Source organism: Antrostomus carolinensis, unplaced genomic scaffold (assembly GCF_000700745.2).
Source record: "Antrostomus carolinensis isolate BGI_N321 unplaced genomic scaffold, ASM70074v2 scaffold13207, whole genome shotgun sequence".
In the NCBI taxonomy this organism is placed as follows: Eukaryota; Metazoa; Chordata; class Aves; order Caprimulgiformes; family Caprimulgidae; genus Antrostomus; species Antrostomus carolinensis.
In genome coordinates this window covers 26,797-50,636 of record NW_010328128.1, presented here as the reverse complement: position 1 = coordinate 50,636, position 23,840 = coordinate 26,797, and the positions used below count along the sequence as shown (strand labels likewise).

The 23,840-nt window shown below is 35.2% G+C and overlaps 1 protein-coding gene across 1 annotated transcript in view; it reads left to right on the top strand.

Annotated features, from left to right (window-relative positions):
• The window catches only part of KNDC1 (kinase non-catalytic C-lobe domain containing 1), a 60,065-nt gene that overhangs the window by 25,114 nt on the left and 11,111 nt on the right, over positions 1-23,840 (top strand). The window contains exons 6-16 of the mRNA XM_029085992.1: positions 7,586-7,700; positions 10,668-10,736; positions 10,839-10,900; positions 12,807-12,965; positions 13,307-13,384; positions 14,030-14,123; positions 14,298-14,460; positions 14,554-15,395; positions 15,499-15,643; positions 17,229-17,320; positions 19,208-19,611. Of these exons, the coding sequence (XP_028941825.1) occupies positions 7,586-7,700; positions 10,668-10,736; positions 10,839-10,900; positions 12,807-12,965; positions 13,307-13,384; positions 14,030-14,123; positions 14,298-14,460; positions 14,554-15,395; positions 15,499-15,643; positions 17,229-17,320; positions 19,208-19,611 (2,223 nt within the window). The remainder of the gene's footprint in view (positions 1-7,585; positions 7,701-10,667; positions 10,737-10,838; positions 10,901-12,806; positions 12,966-13,306; positions 13,385-14,029; positions 14,124-14,297; positions 14,461-14,553; positions 15,396-15,498; positions 15,644-17,228; positions 17,321-19,207; positions 19,612-23,840) is intronic.

Genomic DNA, 23,840 nt, shown 5'->3' with positions numbered 1-23,840 from the left:
ACCTCATTGAAATGAATGGCAATATCTTATCTGCTTCGGGAGGTGAAAAGATTTCACTTTTTTTTTTTTTTTTTTAAATCTACATGTGCATTTAAGTTTTTGAAAATTGTACATATCCTGTATCTGTTCTGTGTTCTTAAATTACCACCTCTGTGTCTGTTATGTATATTTCATGATAGAATTCGAGTATGTGCACAGTGTGATTGGTATGTTGTCTCAAGCATTTCATCTTTATAAATGGCCAAATGAGAAGAGGGAGACCTGTTATTAGGCTGGTTATTAGTTTGTTGATAGTGTAGTATGGTCTTTTCTGTGCTCAAACTATATATTTTCAGGGTGGACAAGTTTGGTCTCTGACTAGATGGTTTCCTCTTGTGCCACACTCAAAAGAGATGTAAACAATCCATGTGATAGGAGAGCTGCTGGCTAAAAATGCAGGATGGCTGATGCTTTTCCAGCCTTCCTGTGACTTCATAAAAATGAGCAGCACAAACTTCACACACTTCATTTCCAGAAATTATGCTTAGTTGAAGATGTTGGGTTTTTTCCTTACTTGTCTACTGACAACTCAGCCTTGTTCTCCTTGCCTAATAGCCAGTCTTCCATCCATCCTCTACAGTGGCATCTAAGTTATTTTCACTCTGCACCCATTCTTCTTTTCACCTTGCCCAAACACCTCCACTGGACTAGTAACCTAGGACTGTCAAGTGTGTAAAGATCCTTTGGTTCATCATAGCTAAAAAAATTAATGCTACATTGAAGATTCTGTTCTAACTGCTTTTTTCCCTGTCCTGTCTCTTCTGCCCTCAATAACATGCACTTCATAATGCAGGAGGACAGTAAATATGGAGAAGTACCACATGGCATGGTTTTGCTCTCTGAGGGAGTTAGTCATTTTATGCATATTGAGTCCTTTATTTAGTTTTTAAATCTTGCAGGTTCATTCTTCAGGCTCTGGGAAAAGATCCATTTACTGGAGATGCATCTTTTTTTTTTCTTCCTGCTCTGGACTATGCAACCTTACATATTCAGAAGAGAATGCAAAGTAATAATCAGATTTATAATCATTCCAAAGTCTTTTACTTTTGCTATGTCATTTGTTACTCTGGATTTACATGGACCTGCTTCATTTGGTAGATTTGCTTGTATTTCTAACAAGGATCATAGCAATTTCAGTCACTGACTTCTTGTGAGAAAGCTCGTCAGTATACAGAAATCTAGATATGTCTTAGTATGCAAGCAGCAGAAACAACTATATTTCATCTTATGTGCAAATTTATTTTTTTTATTGAATGGAGGTTTTATAATTTTTTAAAATACTAAAATGTATAAACCTAGGAATTAATTTGCATGTTGTTTGTCATGAAGAGGATGGCTAAGATAAGGCCATCAGACCACTATAAAACCACTGCAGTTCGTTTATTGGGGTTTTTTGGTTGGTTGGTTGGGGGTTTTTTGGTTTGGGGATTTGGTGGGGTTTCTTTGTTTTGGGGAGGTTTCTTGGGTTTTGTTTTGTGTTTGTTTTTTTTTTGTTTTGGTTCTGTTTGGGGTTTCTTTATTGTATTTTATTTTCATTTCAGTGTTTGTTTTCTTCTAAGAAATGAAGATACCACACTTAAATTGCTTGCCTTGAGTTGGAGGTGGGTTTACTTAAGCCTCCATATTAACTAGAGAAATGTAGTGAATAAGCTGCCATCACTTAAGAACATAAATTGAGTGTTTTGATAGGGATTCTTCTTTGAGGAGGAAAAAATCTCTTGTAATAAGACCTATATTCTCTCCTTACTGGAATTTAAGTCTTGGTACATGAAGGTACTTTCAGGAAAACAATCTTCCTTGGAATTATAGTTTTCCAAAATTCTTGCATGATTTAAAAGCTGTAGCAGAAGTCCTGCTTGCTTTTCCTATAACAGTACTTGAGACTGGCATACAGAAATGTAAATCAGAATATGTTTTCAGGTTCTTCTGCCATTCTTCTGAAATCCTCTCTTTCTACAAATATTTCATCATCAATTTAAAAAAAGTGTTTTTTCATCCTGAACAGAATTTCATTCTTCCAAATAAGTAGGCTCTTTGTAGAAGTGAGGGTTATCCTGTTTCCACTGAATTCACAGGACAATCACAGTGAATTAGAAAAGGTAACTATTATTCCAGTTACCCTAATAAGCAGTGTTGTAATACATATGTTATGAAGTGAAGACAGCAGGGTGGTGGTTGTCTATGAAACCAGAGTTTTATAGTTGTGTTTTCAGTAGAAGAAAGGTTTGATAGACTTTATACGCTGTATTCTTTTTTTAATAATAAATTCCAGCAAATGTTCAGGTTCTGCCACAAACAAAACCCACAAACAAACTAACTCTCTGATTATTTAACTGCTTTAGGGAGCAAAAAGTATTTAAATAAATCTGAGAGCAACACCTATATTTCTGAAATGGCTGGCTGTTCCCTGAAATGCTGAGCTTCTAACCTGGTAATCTTTGTTTTCTGAAGAAGGGTCATTCATTTTTTGTATTCATTGAATCATATGGCAGACTATATTAAAGTCTTCTTAGAGAAGGGGGGGGATGGGGTTAATGTTTTCAGCTTCTTTTTCCTCTTCTGGAAAACAGATGTTATTCTTCAGGCTTCTGAAACATAGCAGTTTCTGCTTCTGTTTTACCTCCTGACAATTGCAAAAATAAAGCCATACTGTACTATCCCTTATGTGAAAAAGTTAAAACTGATGTCTCTGTACACTTTCAGGTTCTCTTTCATTTCTCTGTGCCAGAATTTTACAAATACCTAAAAATGTTTAATTTTTTTTAAGAAGCTAAAACTTGAGTCTGAGTTTGTTCGTTTACTGCAAAGGCACAAAACACGTGAAACCCCAACTAATGTGATTTCTGTCTTCTGTGTTAAATGGAAAATACCTCAGAAGATTTACAGTGCTGCTCTTTCACTAGTTTTCTGTAACAGAATGATTGCAGCAAATAGAGCTTTTAGAATAGTATCTCTAGCATCTCCTTAAATATTTCTTGTTCTTTAGAGAAAGTGCAATGCCAGTCCCATCTGGTGGAAGATCAACCTTGTCTACTCTGGAGAACAGACAGTTTTTCTTGCCTGTCAATAATACTTCTCCAGTGGACAATATTTTTCTAATACCCCAATGCTGCTTCATAATGTTATGTGCTTTACTGCTAGTAAGCATTACTAAAAATACTTGCTTGCTTTTGTCTGGCTACTGCAATGTATCTTGTGAGGGTTTTCCCAGTATTTTTTATAGTTTTGCATGCCATAAATAAATATTTTTCACTTCAAGTTTGAGTGGAGATCTTTTATTTCTCTAACCAATTTCATTCCAATCAGGTGTGTCTCATCTCTAATGCTTTGAATGTTTCTCTGTGATTCAAATCCTATGGCCTTCACATGGGAAGGGTTAATGGGAACCTGGCATATACACATTCCTTTTCTGTTAGTCATTCATACCCAATCAAGTATGAGAGAAGTAAAAAGCCATGTAGCTAGATAATGACCCTTGAACACTGGGGAAATAACACTTGGAGGAAAGAAAAGTTGTCTAGTCCCAGAATAGTACTTACTAAGAAAAGAACAATGAAAATCTTGCTTGCTTTGGCCATTTAAAATATGCCAGTATTATGTTAATAAAATATAATATGTCAGCTTAGTCTGAATCCTTTGAAAAGTTTGGTTTTACGGTTTTGGTACCAACAATGAAATAAAAGATCTGATAAATGATCTTTGCAGCACTGAAGAAAAAACATCAGTTTTTCAACAAGTGAGGTTTAAAATGCAATCTTCTTAGCATAAAACAAAATGTCACCAGTATGTAGCTATAGGCAATAATCACTCATGTGGCTCTTTCATATTTTTGGTCAAAATTTCTGTGCTGTGAAAAACATTTCAGGAAGAGGCACTGGATTATAATTTTATTTGCTCTTTGGTGCAGTTTCACTGGTGATGATATATTAATAAATGTTTTATATCAGTATTCAAATAACGTTAATGCTTTAAATGAAGTGCACTTGAGGCCTTATGCATGCTGAACAGTTTTCTTGAGCTTGCTTTGCTAAAATGTCTGAACAGATAATTAAGAAATGATGCATGCTACAGGTGGTTTGACTAAAAATCTTAATCATATGTTTTCCAGCATTTCAGACTTTTTTTCTTGTTGGTCAAGTTGGAGGTTTTTTGAGGTTGTAGGAAACAGTAATAGCCATGAATCAGACTTGCATGTTAAAAAAACAAAACAAAACAAAACAAAAAAACAACAAACCCCCCCCAAAAACCCCAAAACAACCAAACCTGAGAAAGATGTCTAAATAAGGGAGTTTTACACTTAAATTTTTATCAAAACATAAACAGATTCAGTGGCATTTGAATGTGCATTGCACTAAATACATGCTTTGAGGGTTAAATAAAAATTGTCTTATAACATTAAGTCAAGTGTATTTTTTTTCCTTTGGAAATTATTCTAATCAGAATGCTTGTGCTTTTCATCAGTCATAGATATGTGATGAAACATGTCTTATCATGTACCTTGCTTATATAAAATAACTTTTACAAGATGTTAGACAAGTCCCCAGCAGGTCTGAACCCTCAGTCTTCAGATGAAGTCTTCCAGAATTTTCTCTTTCTGGTATAGGAAGGTGAGCATTTGGAATGATTAGGACACTAGAAGAATGACCTTCTTGGGTATTTTTTTCAGCACTAAAAATAATCTTTTTTTATATGGCCAAAATGGGGAGAGACTTTATCAATACAGTCAGTTATTAGAATCACAGGAGGACAACTAGCATGTGAATACTAGCTAGCAATATTAGTATTTGAAGTTTAATCTTTCTTTAGGATGCTTGCTGGAGAGAAACAATGAGGGTGTACTCTTAAACAAAGTTCACCAGTCTGTAACCAGACTGCATTCTTTTATTTCCTGACTCAGGTTAATTTGGCCATCCTGTGAACAGCAGCAGTTCTCACTTCTGCTAAGATTTGCTTTTCCTACATCCTTTTTTCTTCTGAAACAGAATTTCAGTTTCTGGTGCCTTTTCATCCTCTATTTTGTTATCCATCATTGACGTTTTCTTCTTTCTTATCATAAACTTTTGCTGCTGCTTTGAGGGTTTATTCCTGTTTTCCTACTGTGCTTGAATTGCTTTCCATAATTTCTTCCTCTAGAAAGCTTGGATATCCCATATGTGATGAGAAACGCCTTCCAGCTTTCTGTTGTACAGTTAACTTCAGTCTCTAGTTTAGTAAGAGATTCTTCTTCTCCTTGCTAGCCATTCATCATTTCCTGAAGTGAGAGGTGATTTGTATATGCGATAAAGGATGTCCATCTTTCTCTGCTACAGCTTTTGGAGCCCCTAGGGACATAAACTTCAAGACGAGAGGTTCTTTTACAGAGAAACATGCGGCAGTGGTGTGTACTTATTACAAAAATATTCCCAAATCCTTCTTAATGTTCTAGTCAGTCTGTGGAATTTCTCTTTTGATTTCTCTCCATTTGTGTCAGCTGTGCAGGGTCAATTTGAAGATTTTTCTGCTTCTTTCATTGTTAAGTGTCTGTGAGCAAAGACATTTGAGGCATGTGAGAACCAGGATGCTATGGAAGGGGGAATGCAGCAGTGATCAGGGATAGTAATCCATCAACAGTATGAAGCTCTATTTTGAATGTTCTCTACACTAATTCATTCTTTTGACTATCTGACTTCTTCCTTCCTGCTGTATAATTGATGAGCTTTTTTATCAGACAGTTCAAGAGCTTTTCTGGATATAATGAAGGAACACATTGATGTAAGAATTTTGCACTCCAGCATACAGATGATAGCAAAATGAGAATGAAACGTAACCTTTTTACCGGCCTTCAGTTGTGCCTGTGCTGAAGTTACTAATTTTTATGAAGAGCAACAATGGCGGATAGGAGAATAAAAGCACTAAATTCATTTTTATGTGTTTTGGAGGTAGGCAGAATATAAAACATGTAAAGTAACAAGTGTGTTTGCTGGTATATCTTATTAGAAATTTATAGTTTATCTGGTTCACCTTCAAGTACGAGCCCAAAGTATAAATGTTCCTTGAGAAGGGCTTCTGGTAAAAATTAAATTATCAACAAAGTTTTAGCCATAGGAGTTAATGTGGTTCTTTTTCTCCTCTTCATAGCTCACAGGGAAGCTATTTCTGTTTGTTGATCTTGATGAAAGTTAGGGCAGTAGTCTGCTCATTATGTATATTTTTTATAAAATCTAAACAATGCCTCACTGGAGGATGTTTCATAGCCAGGATCATGAAAAATTGACTGCAGTAAATGTCAGCACAGAGACTGATTTGTCAAATGTCATGATATACTACCATTGTGCGTGAGAAAGACCCTTAGTCTATTTAGATTTTACAAATGTTGATTGGGATATAAAGGTGTCTATAAAAATAATGGAACAGTTTAGAGATTGTAATTTTTGTTTCTGTCTCTTGTGCTCCAGTTTTGTTTGGGGTTTTTGGGTTTTGATTTGTTTTGTTGTTTTTGTTTTTTTTTCCCCCTAAGTTAATCCTGAATTTCTTCTTGTAGTTCTTTTCCCCAACATGGCCTAAAGTTGACATTTACTATCTTAGCACTGCATATGCAACAGAAAATGTGCTGTACTGTTTTCTAAAATATTTGGATGGATCTGTTCTAACCCAGTGGGTTTTGCCTACAGTTAATTTTTTACTGTTCCTTTGGTAGGTGAATGGGTATCATAAAGTCCAGCTTGATGTCAAGAGCTGCTAGTAGTGATAAGCTCTTCTATTAGCACAGCTTGATTGGGAAGGTGTCTGTGCAGTACTGTCAATGTCAAGTTGCTATAGTCCCATTAAAAAAAAAAAAAAAAAAAAATCACAAAATGTAAAACATGGATTCTCTAAAGAATGGTATGTTTCCATGGAGCAGTATCTTTGTCACATTAATGTGTTATAGCAGGTATCAAAAGCTAAATTTATAGCCAGAAAAACAAATGCTGTTACTACAAATTGAGCAGCCAGTGATTAAAAACAGAACAACGTGCTTGGACTTCAAATAAACCTGTCATTAATTCTGTCAATATCGTTAACGTCTTTCACAGAAGAACAAGAAATGTTGATGAAATATTTAAGGTAAGAATTGTAATGCAACTGTCAGGGTAAATCAGGATTTGAATGTGGGAATTTTTTTGTTGGTGGTGATTTTGTTGGTTTTTTTATGTTTTTAAGTCTAGATGGGTGTTCCTATAATTATGTGTCATCTTTGACATTCTAAAAGAGGCTTTCCTTAGTATAAGGAGAAGCTTCCAAACAGCTCACTTTTCCTGAAACATTTCTCTTCTGACTGAAATTTCACTTGAGTTACGCTTTTGTTATGCAATTAAGAAGCTCCTGGTTCATCTATACAGCTAACTGTGCAATGCTTTTTCAGTAGGGAGAATTATTAGTTCATTAATGGCAAGTGCAATAAATACCTTTTCTTAATGCCTTTTTGGTGAGTGTGATTTATATTAGGATTTACTTTGTCATTGCATTAGTAAACTTTTTTTTGCTTGTGATAATTTTTAATTTGTGCATCCTCACTCTTGTTTTTCAGTGCATCTCTCTAAAACTCCTGTTGTCCTGCTATGGTAATCCTCTGAAAGACTATGAACTCTGGGCGTTATGTTACGAGTGTTTACGTGCTCTGCAGACTTGCATAGATTATCCAGGTATAGTCTTAATTATTTTTTATTATTAATTTCCAACCTATACTGGAACCTGGGGTTGTTCCTGCCCAGATGCAACACCCTACACTTGCCCTTATTATATTTTATTAAATTTTTCTCTGCCCAGCTCTCCAGCCTGTCCAGGTCTCTCTGGATGGCAGCACAGCCTTCTGGCGTGTCAGCCACTCCTCCCAGCTTTGTATCATCAGCAAACCTGCTGACAGTGCACTCTATTCCCTCATCCAGGTTATTGATGAATATATTGAATAATACTGGTCCTAGTACTGACCCTTGAGGGACTCCACTAGACACAGGTCTCCAACTAGACTCTGCTCCATTGACCACTGATTCCCTATGCTTCTGTTTATAGAAGAATTATCAGAAGTCAACTTCTGAGAAAGGAACAGGGAACTGTCCTTTGAGAGAATTGCGATATGTTGTATGTGACTTGGGAGAAGACCATCCTAAATTTCCATGGGCATTCTGAATGTTGGTTTAGCTTATAGTAATAATAAATCTGTAGCAGTTCTGATAAAGAGGCTGAGGTCCCCACCACCACCACCCTGCCTTTCGTTTCTCTTGATTTAAAAAGACTACTTCTGAGAGTTTGGATAGGAATGAGTTTAAAGTCTCTAACTAAGTATAAACAATTTGATAGTAAGGTACAGAAAGCTTACTGCATCTGTTTGGTTTTCAGCTTCAGCTATTTTCTCTTTTATGGTATAAAACTGCTAAAAATTAAATTGGCCACAAATGGACACTTCTGATTTCACTTTGAGCAATGTTACCCTTAAAACTAAGTATCTGATATACCTTGCAACAGAGGGATTATTTCAGCCTCATAGCATGTTCTTAATGTTTGTGAAGGTTTCAAATAACTGCACATAATGGCTTAGATTCTAATTTAATATGCCTAGCCAACCTCTGTTACCATACTTACATGCACCCCAAATGCATGTCTTCAAAATACTAAAAACTGAGTTGTAATCTGAACCTTATGTAGCCCATAAAAATGAACATGATGCAAACCACTAAATGGAAGGCACCTTACTTAAAATTCCATATTTAACAAATAAAGCTACCTTGAAGCTGAATATTGCTTTCAGATTTAGAATATTTCTGTTGGGGGATTCTCTGCTTGTTTGGCAAGTAATTGTGCACTGTGGAATGGATTACAGTGGTATTACTACTTCAGTGCCCACATACATATACATAAAGTTCTATCAGCATTCCTTTTGAATAATATTAACTTATTAAAGGTGAAGCTGGTACCATATAAATTGTTTGTTAAAATATACTTTGTTTTAACACTCATAGAGTAAGATTAGTAGCTGATGAGTCATAGTTAAATATATGAAATGTGGAACAAACTGGATTATTAATTATTTTTTCATGTAGACAGCCTTTTCCTCCAAATCCTTCCTTGATTTGACTTTTTTCATTATCCTAAGCAGGAATTATCTGGGTAAGAAAGCATACCCCAAAGCTAGCCTCTTCATGTATTTTTTTAATTTAATCCTGCTGCAAAAGTTGTTTGTACCCTCCATTGAGACTTTATTTATTTCCTCTCCTCTTATCAGAGGATGTTGCTTACATGTTGTTCATGGGCACTTTAGAGAACCCAAGTGAGAATTCTCGTGTTGTACTGAACTCACCAAGGTCTGGTTTGCGTGAACGGTGTTACAGATTCAGGGCCAGAGGTGTTAACTTGAGAAGCAAAGATAGTGAGCATGAAGAATTTTTGAGGGAGCTGCTTCTGCAGAAATAACTAGTGTGTGTTCCTGTTTGGGAAAGCTTTGCTTTTCAAGATACATAGTTCAGGTCCAGCTTAAATATTATTGAAGGTAGCCTTTATTTACATTAAGCACAGTGAACAATTTGATGACTTAAGATGTCTTTGGTAGAGGTAACTACAAAAGCAAAAGGATTATTTCCTTTTTTCTTACTTTATTTTTCTCTCTTAGACCTCTTCAATTTATTATTTAATAATAAAATAATATTTGTTCTACTCTTAGACCTCTTTAATCATTAATATTTTATTTAATGATTAATACATTTAATGTTTTGACCTCTTATCTAATTTAATGTACAAATCTATTCTCCTAGTACTCTTTTTAATAAGAAAACAATGTGTTTGGCTGTAGTCTGCAAAGGCAGGACAACATTGGTAGCCAATTGACTTGTATTGAAACATGTTAAATGACGGTGTGCTTTGAAGATATCAGATAGACACAGTCTTACTGCACGTTTTTCATCATTGAATTTATATAACATGATCTTACCGCCTTAAGGTTCCTGAAGACCTCAGGTAATTTAAAATAGTTCTAGAAGTCAGTTATTTCTTTCCTAACTATGGAAATTTCAGGGCTTTAATCTTGCAAATACCAGTCTATGTAACTCTTCTTCACTAGGAGAACGTATATGATTATAACTATTTGTGCAAAACTGGACTCCATATCCTATCCCACACAGAGGAGTTCTGGATATGACCACATATGTCTCGGCTGTTTCCAGATAAGGACCTTGTATTTTGGTGGGGTTGAAGAAGGGAAGAGAGGAGAGATTAAATGCTTAGGACATATTAACTATCTTTTATTGGTACCTTGTGAGAAGACTAGAGTAACTCTAGCTGTCGTATTTCTTTGTTTTGTTCCTTGGCTTTCCTTTTCAATGTTGATTATAAAGAGAGTAAACTTCCATTATTCTAACCCTTTTATTTATTGTGATCCCATTTTGTTTTACCTTCTTGTCTTTGTTCTACAGGAATTGCTTTAGATGATTACACATTTACTGTTTCGTTATTGGGTGGTCTGTTCTAGGATTAGTGTTAGTTAAACATCATTTATCATAGGGTAAATACTGACATTGCAAATTATTTTAAAATTATTTAATTTATTTTTATTAGTGTCAAATAGTTACAAGAACAGATATTTATTATCTCTTGCCCTTTTGTGGCTTATTTTACAATAGTCTTATGTTTGGACTCCGTGCTGATTGATTGTCATGGAAGTATCCTCTTTGCTGCTCCAAAAGCTGAAGGTAAACTAATACATTGCATGCTCTGCTTTTACTTATTTTAGGGGAGAGTGGAGAAGAAAGCAAATATCTTACCTTTTGTTTCTGACTTCTTTTCTCATTTAGAATCTTGTGATATATTTTATTTAGCTCCTGAAATTGAAGAGGAGGATGTGGATACTGAGAAGGTAATGTGATAGGTTATGTGGTTTGCTATGCATTTTATCAAAGAACAGTTGTATCCCTCTGCTGCTTGAAGAAGAAAGCTAAACTCTTCTAAGATTCTGATAATATTTCTTATTTCTCCCAATATTTCTTGGTTATCTGTGGGGTTTTATGTATTTATCTCCCATAAAATTAGTTGCTTCTAAAAAGTAATTTTGATTTCCAGAATTGTTGAAGTAACTACCAAAAATCTGTTATTCAATAGTTTTCCATAAGGTTTAATTATTTACATTTAGTTAGTAGTAAGACAGACTTTGCAGTCATGTTTTCACATGCTGGAGGTCACACTAAGATCAGTCTTTTCAACTGTCTAGGCTAAAGCCCAAACATTAATCTCATTTGGAAGACTGGATAAAAATATCAGTATCAGCATATTTTTATTACGGGAACACTATGAATTATGTCTCTTACCAATACAGTTTTCCTAGAGCTTTTGCTATAGGTATAAGCCATAAGAAGCTCTCAGACCAAAGACGATAAAAATATTAATAAATAGCAGGTGAGTATTTGTCTCCATTGCAACTGCATCTGAGTTGCAAACTGTACCACAGTGATCTTAAGAGTTAGGAAACCAGAATTTATGGTACCTTTCTCTTACATAACAAGAAAAGAGGTTAACTACTATGTACCTTGTACCACATGAATCCTTTAAAATTAGACATTGTAGTCATGAATCAGAAAAAAAAAATCATTAAAAATCTACCTAAGACAGAGTTTGACTTTCTATAAAATTATCTGTAACTAAAAAAAGTTTATGTATCTTCTTCCTTAAAGTTGCTCTTTCTTCTTAAACTCCTTTGATCCAACATGCAGGTTTTTTAAAGGCTTCAGAAGCTTAAACTAACCCTGAAATATAATGCAGCAGTTTCACCAGACAGTAGAAATTAATAATCCTAAAGTCTTTTTGCTTTATTCTTATTCTTTAAAAAATCTGAAGTAATCTTTTTTTCCTTGTTTTTCTACAACATTATACATAGAATAATCTGACCTATTTTTTTGGCTTTCTCCTGCTATTTGTATTAACATTTTGGTTGTTATGAACATTTAGTTAGAATTATGGTATGGGAATCAAGACTGTGTAGTGCTTAGGCTTCTGTCCTTTGAGCCTTTTTAATATCTTTCAGAGACAATGTGAAGAAGCATTGTGCTTTAACTTTGCTAAAAATGCATTTGTAGTACATGCTAACATATGTAAACTGAGCATTAAGCAGGATAAATCTGACTTTGTCCACTGTAAGTCTTCAAATAAAACAAGCAAGCTTGTGAAGATCAAGTAATTTTCAAGGTTCTTCATCATGGCAACTTCAGTTAGTCTAGCTGCAGGTAGCACAATAATTGCTAAAATACATATACAGTACCTCATTCTTCTGATAGGTGTGATCTTCTCTGTAAAATATGAGTTGTACTGGCTAGCTTGTAATTACTGTATGCCATTTACTTCCTGAATTATCACGACCTTTTTTACATAAATTGCAGCTGGCTGGGTTTTATGGTAGAACTCTAGGGCTTGCAGAAATCTAAGTTTTTTCATGAGAGGAATTCTTAAAAATGGTTCTAAAAACACTTTTTTGCTGAATAATTTTCCTAGACAAAGGATGAGACAAATTATGTCTGTTGCCCCAACAGTAGAAAATTAGCTACTATTATTGGCCCTGCATGCATAACCTAGTTTTTGAAAGGGACTGGGATTTTCATCAGCATCTTCAAAAGCCAAATGTAATCTGTACTTTGGAAGCTCTAGTCATTTTTTTTTTTTTTTTTGTGCGAGGAACGAGGGGAATTTTTGAATAATTTGCTGGAACTGGTTTTGAAGCGGAAGCTTTTTTTGGTCTGTTTACATCTTTCCTGGTTCTTATGTTGTACCAATAGGTCTGCATTTATGGTGTTGCTGCGGTTCTGTGGATGGCTGCAAAATACAGTGTTCCACCAAGTCACAAACTAGCATTGCCAAGAAAATTTAAAAAACTTCTTCTGGATATGGCAAGAAAAAACCCCGAAGAAAGACCTTCTCTAGCTGATGCAATTAAGGTTACTAGATTTAAGCAATTTTATGCGAAATTTAGCTCTGTCTAAAGTCTCATTTTAGTGATTTGAATGTCAAAATATTAATTTATTTTTGGTAATAGACTGCTATCTAATTAAATGATAACCAGTCACTTGGGGGTTTGTTTTCAAAGTCACCTCCCTAGGGACACAGAGGGATGTGGTTTTAATTTATATTGCAATTGTCAATAAGGTACTCTGAATAAGTTCATAAGACTTTCTAACTATTTATCTTGTCTTTGTCCTTGTCCAAGAATACCTCACTGGATTGAAAACTTATTTACTAACTGAAAATTATGATTTTTTTTTTATTTATTTTTTTTAAGACATGCAGTCATTATTTACTTGAACAAGGCTTAAACAGCAAAAATATTTTGGCATTGTTGAATAAATCTGTCTTTAAGGTAAGAGTGCCACCTTTTAAAATTATCTAAGTTTTTTCAATTAATTCTCTAAATTGTATTTTAATAAGATTTTTGTCCCCTGCAAGTATAGTTAGATTTGTTCTTTAAAAAAAAAAATTCAAATAGCCCTTAAGTACAGCTTTCTTCTAGTTCTTGCCGTTGGAGTGGTCAGTCCCCAGATTTTGCTGCCCTGACTCCTCAATCTGCATGGGTGAGAGCTCAGAAATAAGAACCAGTGACTTAATTTCATAACCTCTCTTTCATTTACCACCCCTCTAATCAGAACAGAAGACATTCATATGTACTTGTGTTCTGTTTATGTTTCAGATATGTGTATATAATACATGCAGCATTCAGTCAATCCATGGAATTAACTTTATTCAAAAATTTGATTACCTAAAAGTTCTGATTTGAAACAGAGAGGTTTACAAACAGTTCTACCAGTCCCTAGAGTTTTGCATGTCATTTGTTTTAATTCCCCACCATGGTATGACTAGGTTGTTGCTTTGCAGATTACAGAAATTGGAAATCCTAAGATTCTAGGTTCACGTAGGGGTTGGGGTTTTTTTGGAGTAATGTGCTGAGCAGAATTTTTAAAAAGCAAATGCTAAGAAATTCAGTTTGGACTTCAATTTTTATTGTTAGGCTGTTAAGGAAGAAGTAATCTATTTTCAGGATCATGTTGCTTTTGAATTTAAAAATGAAAGACATGAAATGGACCCTTCAGAGTCAAGTCTAGGTAAGCAGTCAGACTCTTTGACATGTTTACTTTGTTTTAGTATTCTCTAGATCAGTTCTCCATGTAAGATTTTCTTGTTCAGTTAAACATTTTTATTTTCTATCTAAATTGATTGTTATTTACCTTGCATTTATATTTTACATATTGTTCATCTTTCTGTGTTTTTGTTTTTAGGATTTGTGCCTACTACCAGCAAAAGTAAACTTGTAGCAGTTAAAGGACCAGTACCATGCCAAATTTCTCTAAATCATGAGAAAGCTACATTACCTGTTGCATTCACCTCTCCTGCAACTCACTTTAAACCTATTATTCTGCAACAAAATGCAAATATAACAAAGTTAGTACATCCTGAAGCAGATTAAATTAAACTTGAGACTTCATTGTTAAATCTACTGGAGTTGTCCTCAAAAAATTCTTTGTTCCTTTTCAGAGAGGTTCACACACCAGTTTCTGAGCAATTCAAGAAAGAGACAAGAAAAGAAAAACATGTTGACCACAACAAATCAGGATCTGTAGAAGACTCTAAAAGCTATGGTACTGAGTACACAGATATTGAAACTGCTCCTGAAATACCTGAGTGTGATTTACAAGTTCCAGGCTACTCATCCCAAATATATTTAGAAGAGCAAAAGTCAGGCGATGCATTTACTTCTCTAGTTATGTTACCACCACAATCTGATTCCTCACATATTCTACAAGAAAAGAACATTTTATCTGAAATTCCTTCCAGCTCCTTAGCTTGTCCTACATCTCCTAATTTTCTTCATATAAATAACATAATTCTCAAACAGGACTCAGAAAAAAGAGTTTTGACATTTGTACCAGTACATTTAGCTGTATCAGAGCAAATACCAAATAAACCTCTTCGTTCAAGAATTGCTTATGATTGCCATAGTAGTTTGACAGTGCTACTTTCAAGTACTATTGAAAGTTATAAAATGAGCACACAAACAGAAAATGATGCCTCCCTATGCAAAGTACAGAACTGTGAGACTACTAATACACAAAACAATTTTGATCAAAGTAACCCGGTTATTCAAACCAACTGCCAAAAAATTGAGTATGCTACTAATGTAGACAGTATTTTCACTGAACAAGAACACACACTACGTACCTCAGTGAATGAAGATAATTCTCATCTCTTTGGTGTTGAAGTCCTGCCCCAGCAGAGCAGAAAAAGTGATGCTTTACTACAGAAAGTGGTTCATCTCATACAAGAGGAGTTTGCATTTGATGGCTATCTAGAGAATGGAGTTGAGGTTTTTGATATGGGTATGTACATTTTCTTCTGTATGTTATTATAATTGATGTGTAAGAATATTGTTATTAATATCTTTTTTTTCTTTTTTTGTTTGTTTTTTCTATTTTAAACAAGGTAACTTCATTTTAAACTTAAAGGAAATGAAGTTTGCTGTGTTCTCTGATAGAATTTGTGAGAAGTTTTGTGACCTCTACTGGGATGAAAAATTACTGGAGAATCTCTATTGGGTAGTAAATGGAGAAAGACCTTTGCATTTATGGTGGGTGTTCTTCAACTTTTTCCTTCTTACAGTTCAATTTAATGCTTTTCTCCCTGCTTCCAAGAAGCAGGAAAGGATATGCTGCTTCTCTTCAGGTATCCTTACTTGTTTCCTGCCAGCTGTTAATTTCCCAGTCTATGAGATACTTCATGGTTTTCCTCATGGCAAACAGTGCTTAATGGCTTAGCAGAAAATATTTTCTATTAAGCTTTTCTGTAACTCCATCTTAGGATAGCTGAATAATGGAAACCTGATTCTGATCAATATTGTTTTCAACCATTGATGGAGAGCTTCGTAGTCATGTTAGAAAGAGGATGTTTAATCAGAAGTGCAATATTTTGTTCTTGCTCTTCAGTTTGCTTATTCTGTTTGAGTTTAGTTCTTTATACATCCTTTTGTTCTATTCACACCTGAGAACAAGGAAATTATTTTAGCTTTGCTAGAAATGTTTTCCTTAACTGGTTTGGTTTGACCCAGTGTTCCTACTGGCAGTCTTTTGTAAGTAGCCCGTTAAGTGAGAAAACACAGCTTAATTTATCATTTTTACTATTTAATTTTCAATGATGTATCTACCTGAAAAATAGTAAAAAAAACCAAAACAAAACATTTTTATTTTATTCCAGCCTTTAAATGTAGCATATTTATAAAAGATTCTTACTGAAGGCTATTGTAAACAATAATTTATACATGGAAGTTATGTATGGTTGTTTTGTCTGTCATGGTCTGGAACTACAAATTGGAAGTTTTGCCAAAGAAGCTTGATAGATACAGTTGAGAAAAAATTTCAGTGTGAAAAGTTATGTAATCCCTACAGCAAATTTCGGAGAGAATAAACCTCCAGATATCAGACCCTGACATGCTGGCCTATTACCCATTTGGGTTGGGACTTTTAAGGAGCCATTGTAAACTGGATGGAGGTTAGGATCTTAATTCCACAGAGCTGAATGTTATGGTAGGAAAAACTTGAATTACTGACATATGTGAAGAGATCATCCTCTGTATGAACTTTTGTTACAAAGTAAAGTTTTTGAAAGCAGGAGTGAAAAGGAAATCTTGATTTATTATCCAGTATAAAAATACAAGTCTAACTTTCAGATCGCATGCAAGGACTGCCTCAGAATATCTCTGAGACACTGCTTACTTAACATTCTTTAGACATTGCTAAAGAATATAGCAGGTTTTAGTTGGTACCTTCTTTGACTTAATAGGGATGACTAGAGTTAGAGTCAGACTGTTATCCAGAGGTTGAATCCTGAGTGAAAAACCCATTACAGTAATATGCAGTCTAAGTTATACCTGGAGTTATACCTTCTATTTGTATGTGTTCTGATACTTCTGTTGGAATTTTGCCAAGTGCTGTAAAGTAAAATCTCCGATTCTTACTCAGAATGCTTTAATGTCCGTTTGAACATTTTATTTCTTGTAAAATAACAAGTGAAGCTGAACATGCAAACTTCAGGAGGTAGGTAAACGCTATGAAACCCTTCACATACATCTAGAGTCATTTGTAAGATCTCATTTTACTGATGGAAATATGAAAGTATATGAAACATTATTTTTTTTCCTAATCTTCTTGTATTTTCAGCGTAACTGAGGCAGGTGGTTCAAAGTGTGGCAATGTATTTCAAGATCTGAAGAAATCTGATAGCTTTTTGCCAAGCAGCGATCAGACAGAGGGTGAGATAGGACTTCATGTTTCTGGATCTTTGTGTATTCTGGGAATCTACTGCTGATACAAGTTTTGAGAAAATGGCACTTTAAGCGTGTTTTCAGGAAAACACTCACCTTAGTACTTATGAACATTATCAGTGAATCTAAACATTATCAATGACTTGGGGACCTGTTGTCTTTTATATGAAGCTTACATATGACCAAATGTTAGAGTGGGATGCCTGTTTCATTTACTTTCACTTCTGTTAGAGTGGGATGCCTGTTTCATTTACTTTTACTTACTTTTATTTACACAGATGTGTCTTGTTGAAAAACTCCCAAAAATGTGTTTTTTCTTGTATTCATCCAGTAGAAGTTCTAGTGACATGGTTTAAAGTAGAGAGAGGGAAGGGGACAGTCGTACTGAGTCAGGTTCATGCCACATAGCAAGCTTAGCTAGGCAGAGAGGAGAGCTTTAGAAAATTCTTATGACTCCTTACGTGTTACTGAAGAAGTTGAGGATTGATTGAAGGATGACTGTGCAACAGATCTGGTCCTTCTTTGTTCATTTGTTGGAATAAAACAAAACTAAGCAGTAAAATAAATAAAATGTATTAAAATAAAAAATTATATTGTCAATAAAATTATTGACAAATTCTGGGGAAGGGAATTGTGCAGAAATCCGGAAACTTAATTCCTTTTGGATTTAAATGGACATTTTTAACTATTCATCAAAAGTTTTTTCACAAACAGGTAAAAAACAATAGTCTTTACCTCTCTCCTGGGAATTCCTCCACTTCCTTATTCTATCCACTGAAGTGCCTTTTTAAAGATAGATAGTAAAATGAACAGTGGGTCAAATGATTTGTTAATCAAGATAGCTTTGCCTTTCAATCACAAGCTTGATTACAGGACGGTCATTGACGTTATATTAGTGGACTGTTTATTTGTACTTCTTCAGTGTGGGTTTACTTTGTGATTGAAGGTTTACAAAATATTCCATCTTTCAGTAACTGAACTCAAAACTGAGCTGGGACTGGTAAATCCCATTATTATAACACAACCATTACCCTTTCTAGGCTTGATGTATTTGTGGACAGCTTGTATTTGGTTGCTGTTGTATCAATATTTCCTTTTTTTCAAGATGGTTCAGACAAGGTTCAGCATTTAAATTTGGTTACTTCTCTGTTTTGAGCAAATTAAACTGTGTGTCCTTTACAAGATGGCTTATGCCCTTACATTCTTATCTTTTATGGCAAAACATAAATTTGTAAGTTTGCAATTTACTGCTGTCATTCTGTGTTACAGTTTTCCATTTTGGCTCAGAATGGTTGCAAATCTAGGCCCAGACTTTTGCATGGGGTATGCGATTTCTTTACACCAGTAATTTAGCTCTGTTTGACTCTAAGGTGCCATATCTAAACCCTGGAGGGTTGCTCAGGTGAAAAGGGAGACTTTTACTTGAGAAGAAAGACAGGCATAAAAGCTCCTGTCAGCATCATGCCAACCTTTGACTGTCGCCTCAGTCCCTCAGGGTTGGTCGTAGCTGTTATAACTGCAAAGAAGTCCTGTCATAGCTCAAGGAAGTGAGTCCTGTAGGAGTAGAAAGTTTAACATCTGTGTCCCCTTTGGCTGTATTAAGTATTCTTGCCCTCAGTGTATGGAATAAAAGCTTCAAGACTTATGGATAGAAAAAACCTCAAGGGCTAAGCTTTTTACTACTTTAACCTTTATCATTTTACAACATGTAGTTGAGAAAAAGAAAGCGCAGAGCCAAAATAAGCATCTAACACTACTGTCAGAGGGCATAGGTAGTCTCATAACTGTATTTTGTATGTGTAGTGTTTAAATTCAACAACACATGCATTGCATCACATGACCATTATTTCTTTCCCTCCCATACACCCTCTTTAGGAGAAGGGGAAGCAACCTTTGATGTGAAGGCTGAGCCTATGATAAATACAGCATTAGCTGAAAAGGATTTTGATGAGTTGCCTTTGGACAATTTCAAAAAAGAATTGAGACTGCAGAATACTATCCCTATAGAAACAAAGGGGCAATGTTTACAAAGCAACAGCTGTGGTATTGGTCCAGGTTTTGCAGAAGAAAATACAGAGCCAGAGGAAGAGACTGTGATGAAGATAGCAGGAAACAGCTATCATATGTCTCCAAATCTGCCTGACTTTCATAGCTGTAGTCCTGGTTGGAGCAGTGCATTTTATGGAGCTGAATGTTTTGGTTCAGAAGTTCGTAGTTACATGAAAAACCTTGGAAAGCAGAAATCAATTGAGTCACAAAATATAGATGCTAAAAAAGTGGTGAGTACATTGATTTAAAATCATTAAGATACCTCTTTACTTGCTGGTTAAACGTATAATATTTATTGTGTTATAGTGAGTTGAAACTCCCTTTCTTTTAAATACTGATTCTTAAGTCTTTGAAAATCCTCAAAATTTGTGATGTCTTATCAATAAAGCAGGGTACGAGTAGTAGTCCAAAATAAAGAGCACTGACATGAAATTGATAACCACTGAACTACAACCCATCTTCTATTGCTGAAGTTTACTGGAAAAGTACCATCTGCCATATGCACCAACCACGGTGGTAATATTATAGAAAAGAGTGAAGAATGGCTGTGACTGGTGTGTATTGCAGGCTCTCAAGAGGTCTTCCCTGTCATGTGCTCTGAGCCCTTTTCCTTGGTCACAGCAAATTCCCTGACAGCTTCTCACAGTTTGCCAGCAGAATGGCAGTTATGTGCTCACAAGGCCAACCGTGTCCTGGGCTGCATCAAGAGAAGTGTGGCCAGCAGGTCGAGGGAGGTGATTCTCCCCCTCTCCTCTGCTCTCGTAAGGCCCCACCTGGAGTACTGCGTCCAGTTCTGGAGCCCCCAACACAAGAAAGACATGAACCAGTTAGAGCGAGTCCAGAAGAGGGTCACGAGGATGATCCGAGGGCTGGAGCACCTCTCCTGTGAGGACAGGCTGAGAGAGTTGGGGCTGTTCAGCCTGGAGAAGAAAAGGCTCTGGGGAGACCTTATAGTGGCCTTCCAGTACCTGAAGGGGCTACAAGAAAGCTGGGGAGGGACTTTTTATAAGGGCAGTTAATGATAGAACAAGGGGAAATGGGTTTAAGCTGAAAGAGAGTAGGTTTAGATTAGATATTAGGAAGAAATTCTTCACTGTGAGGTTGTTGAGACACTGGAACAGGTTGCCCAGAGAAGTTGTGGATGCCCCCTCCCTGGAAGTGTTTAAGGCCAGGCTGGATGAGGCTTTGAACAACCTGATCTAGGTGGGGAGTGTCCCTGCTCACGGCAGGGGGCTTGGAACTATATGATCTTTAAGGTCCCTTCCAACCCAAACCATTCTATGATCTTTTCTTGGAGATGGCGAATCATCATGATGAGTGCAACCTTGTGCCTTTTAAGCAGCTTGTGGGTATGGAGCAAGCATGGGTAGGGGAGTGGGTTGTTTTAGATGAGCAAGGTCTTCCATTCCCTTAAAGATCATACTGATTACATTTACTTAATTTTGACATTCGTGCATCTGTCTATAACAGGCTTCAGTTTGTGAATATTTTTTTTAAATATTTCAAGTCCAATGCCACAGAGTAAGGATAATATATGAAACTAGAAATCTATGTAGTCAGAGCTGATACATGGGAAGGTAATGGAAAAATTGAAGTAAATGAGTTATTAATACTGGAATACCTATTAGTATAGGGACATCTGGAATCTTTTTGTGTCCCTGCGAATGATTAGTTGTCCAGTTTGGATATCTTTATTGTTTCTGACAGGTAAATGTTTAATAAAGATGAAGCAGGAGTCGCACTGCTCTTGTGGATTTCCTTACTATGGACAGTTAGTTGAATTTGTTGCTTTATTTTTAAGTGAGCATGACACAAGAGAACTGAACACCTGAGAGAACAATCTAGACTTTTTTCATTTCCAGATAGCCAGTTTAAATCCCAATACATCTATTTACCTTCATTTTTTTGTGAAGCACTGTGACGTCACTTCAGTTTTCATTAAAAGACATAACTATTTTTCTGTTATTCTGCAAGATAAAGCCTGAATCATTGAGGATGTTCTACTTATTTTTTTTTCTGTAATATTCAGGTGTCTATAGGAGAAAATAGCATGAGAAACTTCAGCTACTATTGCTTTGTGAAAATAAATAAATAGTTAAATTCAGGACTGCTACTCTCAGAAATTCACATCTACTCAAAAATTCCTGTTTCTGATCCTATAGGGCTGTTTAATCCTATGTAAGTGTACCAGCTAGAGAAAAATGGGCTTGCATAATCCCCCTTACTTGAAGGACTAATTCTTGACTGTAGAACAGATTTTCACGAGTAAGGAGTTTTCATAAGCTTCTAAATAGATTTTTTTCTGTCTAAACAGTCAGTCTTTTTTACTTTGAGCTTTTTACAGTCTACTAAGCAATTTAGTTTGATTCAGAAGGATGAATTATCTTCTGAGTACTTGGCAATTGTTTTCCCTATTTAACATGCATGCAACAAAAATGAAGCAAGATTTATGGTGCTTAGTCTGCTTTGGAATTTGCTTATGAAATTAATGCGTACTGTTATACATTTTTACTGTTTGCATTAATGCATAAGAACTTGGCTGACCCAACAATCGTACAAGAGGCTCAGTGGAAAATAGTCATGAGGTATCTCTGTAGAAAATTATATTGTTTTGTGCCCAGTACATTCTACTGGAGGAAGATTGCTATTGATACAATGTGCAAATCATTCAGTTTAGAAATTAGTAAACAATTAATTTAGAGTGCAAGAGACCACACATTCCAATAGCTGAAAAAGATACATTCTACTCCGAGGATAAGTGAACTAATCTTTCCTGTGTTGTCTAAAATTAGTGCAAAATCTTAACAACTGGACAAAAATTAGACTCTAACCTTATTCTCAGTAATGCAGAAATAATGTATGTGACCTGGACTGCATATGAGGCCAGGTGGACAAACAAGACTAAAATAATTATCTGCAGACAATAGAAGCTTGGTGTCTTATATAAATAGTCTTCCCAATTTGAGAGATTCCTTTGTGTCCAAGTTACAAGGAGTACAATTATAAACTGTCATCTTCAATTATTAAGTAAAATTCCGTTTATATTCCACCATTTTCTTCAGAGAAGAAAGTTAACAGAAGGTTAAATACTTTTGTACAGTATAGAAGTATTTTGAATTCATAACAAAAGAAAAGTTAATTTTCACAAAAAAGCATGTATGTGCAGATACATATATTCTCTGTTGTAGTATTTATTTTAAAAAGTCTTGGTATACTAGAATATTCAGGTATAGAATCTTCCAAATATTTTTAGTGATACTGTATTAAAAGTTCTTTCATATTTTTTTAAATTAAAAATGCTTTTCAAGTGTCTTGTTACTACAAATTGAACAGAGGATAGTTTAAAACATTAGTTACTTTTTGGTCTCATGACTGTTTTTATTTCTTTCACTACTGTAGCATCAACAACTTGAATCTTTCTTCTGGTGTTACTACAACACTGTGAAACTCAGCTTCTTCCAAGTGTGTTTAAAATAAAAGCTTACAGAATCATAACACTCCAGTTGCAGCAATCTTGAGCATTTAATCTGAGCAAAGAAAATCTTCCTAAAATCCTGCTGTTTTTCCAAACTTCATCAGACATTACAATTTCTGAAGTAAACTATTGTCAATATTGTTGAAACAAGATGAACTGTTTCAAGTTTTAACTGGTCAGTATATATATAAGAAAGGGAAAAAACCATGAAGCTGAAATTTGTTTTTCTGCTATTGCAGCAGTCAGGAGATGATGATTCTTAGCTGTAGAACAATCAATTATCAACATGTAGGTGATAAGCAGCTCTACTCGGCATCTTTCTGCTGTCTCTGCTGCCTGATTCCTCAAACCAAATGCTACAAATCAACTGTGAAAATGTGTAGCATGATTTTGATCTCCAGACCAGCAGCTGACAAAGACCAATTCGTATCCCATTTTGAACAATATAGGTGTTGCTGGCACAGTTGATAGGGGTAGGATTTAACATTTATAAGTCTTTATGTATTGTACTTTGACGTAGTTAACAGCTGTTATTTGTACAGCAAAATATTTTCAGCTACTTTTATTTGCAAATATGAAGGTTTATACATGTAATACTTGCAGCACATGTTAATTAGAAAATAAATGTGGTCTTTAATCATTGGCATTTATGAAGTGCTAATACTGTTAATGTGTAAACAATGAATAAGAGCTGTGCAAATTTCAAGGGAATGATGCACTTTGTAAACCAAAATGCTGAGAAAATAAAATAGACTGAATGTGAAAATTAACATGAGTTTTCTGCCAAAGTAGAAGCTCAAAAAAGTTAATTATTCTAGTAGCCAGCTTCACACCATAAAATCTAGTGGAGAAAATGCATGTCCCATATCCAGTCCAGGAGGAAGTCCAAAGGAAGGCTTGTAAGTAGCTGTTTTGAGCAGGAACGTAGTTTGAATTGCTGGAGGAACGTTCTGCCTCTCTTGCAAGGTAGAGTTTTTTGTCTCC